The sequence below is a fragment of the Cyprinodon variegatus genome, unplaced genomic scaffold (genome assembly GCF_000732505.1).
Source record: "Cyprinodon variegatus isolate N-32 unplaced genomic scaffold, C_variegatus-1.0 Scaffold994, whole genome shotgun sequence".
NCBI lineage: Eukaryota > Metazoa > Chordata > Actinopteri > Cyprinodontiformes > Cyprinodontidae > Cyprinodon > Cyprinodon variegatus.
In genome coordinates this window covers 229,306-232,319 of record NW_015151447.1, presented here as the reverse complement: position 1 = coordinate 232,319, position 3,014 = coordinate 229,306, and the positions used below count along the sequence as shown (strand labels likewise).

At 37.9% G+C, this 3,014-nt stretch overlaps 1 protein-coding gene across 1 annotated transcript in view; it reads left to right on the top strand.

Annotated features, from left to right (window-relative positions):
• Window positions 1-3,014, top strand: part of athl1 (ATH1, acid trehalase-like 1 (yeast)) — a 13,800-nt gene that overhangs the window by 7,837 nt on the left and 2,949 nt on the right. The window contains 3 exon segments of the mRNA XM_015399204.1: window positions 2,026-2,131; window positions 2,540-2,676; window positions 2,752-2,925. Coding sequence (XP_015254690.1) covers window positions 2,026-2,131; window positions 2,540-2,676; window positions 2,752-2,925 — 417 coding nt within the window.

Here is a 3,014-nt window from a genome sequence, read left to right as displayed (position 1 = left end):
ATAGAGATAGAATGAAGCAGAATGATGAAAAAGGGGTCCCTATGTCCTCCAGCAGTCTAAGCCTATAGCAGCAGAACTATAGAGATAGCTCAGGATAACTTGATGTTAAAACAAGGTGGTGGCGTTTAGCGCTTATTGAGAGTCAATGGGGATGATTTCCTGCAGGGGGCAGCGTAGCTCCAACTTAGATAGAGCCCAGGTCTATTTTAGTCGGACTACGCAGCAATTCAGACACAATTTCATGGGTCTGACGGGAAGAGAGATGTGGTTTCAAATTAAAATGCATCCACTTTGGGGGGAAATCCAAAATAAAATCTGTTAATCTCACGGAGAAAGAGTCAGTCTGGAGTCGCACATCGTGTTTATAGTGAGCAGGACAGACTGGAGCAAAAACAATGAATGAAACATTAAAATAGAAACTTTCCCCATGAAAGGAGTTCAGGAGGACAGGAAACGGATAAAGTAGTTGATCCTCTTTGAGCCTCACAGAAACCAGAATAAGGAGGAGCAGACAGAGCAGGTCAGCGCAGCGGATCTCTCTCACCTCTTTATGGAAATAGGAAAGAAAAACTGTGATAAACTTCCCAGATCTCTCTGAGAATCACCTCTCTGCCTCGGTCGCCATAGAAACCGTCCCATGCTGCACAGACCTGTTAAGTAGAGCTGTGCTTTATAGAATGTAATAGTGTTTCATAATCTGTTCCAGTCAATGTAGGAAATGGTTTTAATTTGTGTATAGCACTGAGATAGAAGTGAAAATAATCTGCATAGATCTGCTCACCCTGCCTAATCGAGGCCTCTCTATACGCAGTCAGAGGGACATGGAAAAAAATTAGATAAGGGATTAAAAGTCGGACCAATCGGTCTGTTCAGGCCTTAAAGGAACGTCTGCTGATTCTATGATGGGTTTGCTTTTTATTTCGTGTAAAGATGGAGCCTTTAGCAAAACATCATAAGTTGCCAGAATAGAATTAATGAAAAAAAATTACTCCTAATTTACTTTTACGTGTTGAAATGGTCACATGACTTATTTTAATGCAGGAAAACTAGATGTTATTTTTGTCTATAAGAATCTATTTGAACATGAAAGGAATATTGACTGAATCTGTTGTAAAATCGGTTTAATCTAATCTGTGTTTAAAGCAAAACAAGAGATTTAATGAACAGGCAAAACAAGTTAGTTTGATAACTTCCAGTCTATCATCTGCACTTATTTAGGAGCTATTTTTCCATTTTCAGTTAAATCTGATTTATTTATTTAGAATAGGTTTTTGGTTGGTGGTTCACTTGATTAGTTAAGTAATTTTAGTTTGGGACGTGGGTGTTTCACAGTATAAATAGGTAGGTTTAAGGTAGCTTATATGCACGTCGGTGGTCAAATGTGTTTTTTTTTGTTTTTATTTGTTTTAACCAGTCCTAGTCCCAGTTTCAATCCTGGTCCCAGTTCCAGTCAGTCAGTTTTGTCATCAGTTGTCAGTCTGCCAGTCAATCAATCAAAGAATAGGTGCAGGAATCAGACAGCAGTAGCAGCAGTAGCAGAGTTCTGTGAAGCTGTAACTTCTTTTTATGAATAAATCAAACAAATAACTGCATTTTGACCCTTTTTTTTGCACTGGGTAAGCCAAAATCCACGGTGCATCAGGTGATTAATTGAGTTAAAATCACCACTTTCTTTGATCACTTTTATGGGTTAAGTTCTTTGATGCTTGAATTTGAATTTTGTACTAATAGTCAATACACACATATTCTGCTCTGGTGTGCAAAACCAGTTAATCATATGGTTTACTAAACTAAATATATATATTTTTAAGAAAAAGGTCATATTAAATACAAATACTCATTTATACAGACATGTATAAAAGAAGATGAAAATGTTGGAAGTTTAAGATGCAACTCAAATGGATTAAAGTTATTCAAGGATTGGAAAAATTTAGTTTAAAAAATCTTTTTTTTTTGTCCATTTTGACGTAGCTTTTCAAGAATTGTTATTTCATTGTTGTATTTCTGCATCATATATGTCATAAGGATTTACCAGATGCTTCATCTTCTTGCATTTAGGTGTGATGCCACCAGATGAATATTACTACAACGTCAACAACTCTGTGTACACAAACACTGTGGCCAAACTCAGGTACGCGATTCAAACATTAGCAGAAAACCTGAACTCTGCATTTATTGGCACCTTTGGTAAAAATCTGCAGAAAGATTTAGATCCTATTCCAAATATTTAAAACCAAATCCTTAAAGTAGGATTTAACTTTTTTCAAACTGCTGAGATGATCTAGAAGCTTTTATTTTTGTAACCTGTGGTTTCCTGTTTCCTAGATATAAATAGGATGGGTTCAAAATGCTGTAAGCTGCTCTTCAAAGTATAAAAGAAAAAGGTTTCTAGTGTCTTGAAATTATGATCTGATTATATAACATTTAAGATTTAGAGGATTTTTTCTTACCAGGGGCCTCAACAAATCAGAGTGACTTTAATAATCCCTTGTTGGAAATTCTTTGTGCTTTATAACAGAAGTATGTTTTCCGCTCTTAGTCTCCAGTTTGCCGTTGAGCTGGCGGATCTTCTTCAACATCCGGCACCAAACGAATGGAGAGAAGTTGCTGAGGGTATCAGCATACCTTTCGACCAAGAGTTGCAGTTCCATCCTGAGTTTGACGGCTACAGTAAAGGTTAAAGTCTGGACTGCTTTTACAGCAAACCAGTCAGCAGGAGCAAACATTCATCCAAATGTTTGGTGCTCACAGGTCAGCCGGTGAAGCAGGCCGACACAGTGATGCTGGGGTATCCCCTCGGCCTGCCGATGACGCCTGCGGTTAGGAGGAATGATCTGGAAGCTTACGAACCAGTCACAGACCCAAACGGGCCGGCCATGACATGGGTGAGTTATTCCGTTTATTTTCATAGCCTGGACTGGCAATAGCTGCACTTTATGTAAACTTTACAGACTGCATACTTTTTGTTGCTTTATACTGTCTACAGATTTTCTTCTGAGAGTGTTTTACTTTTT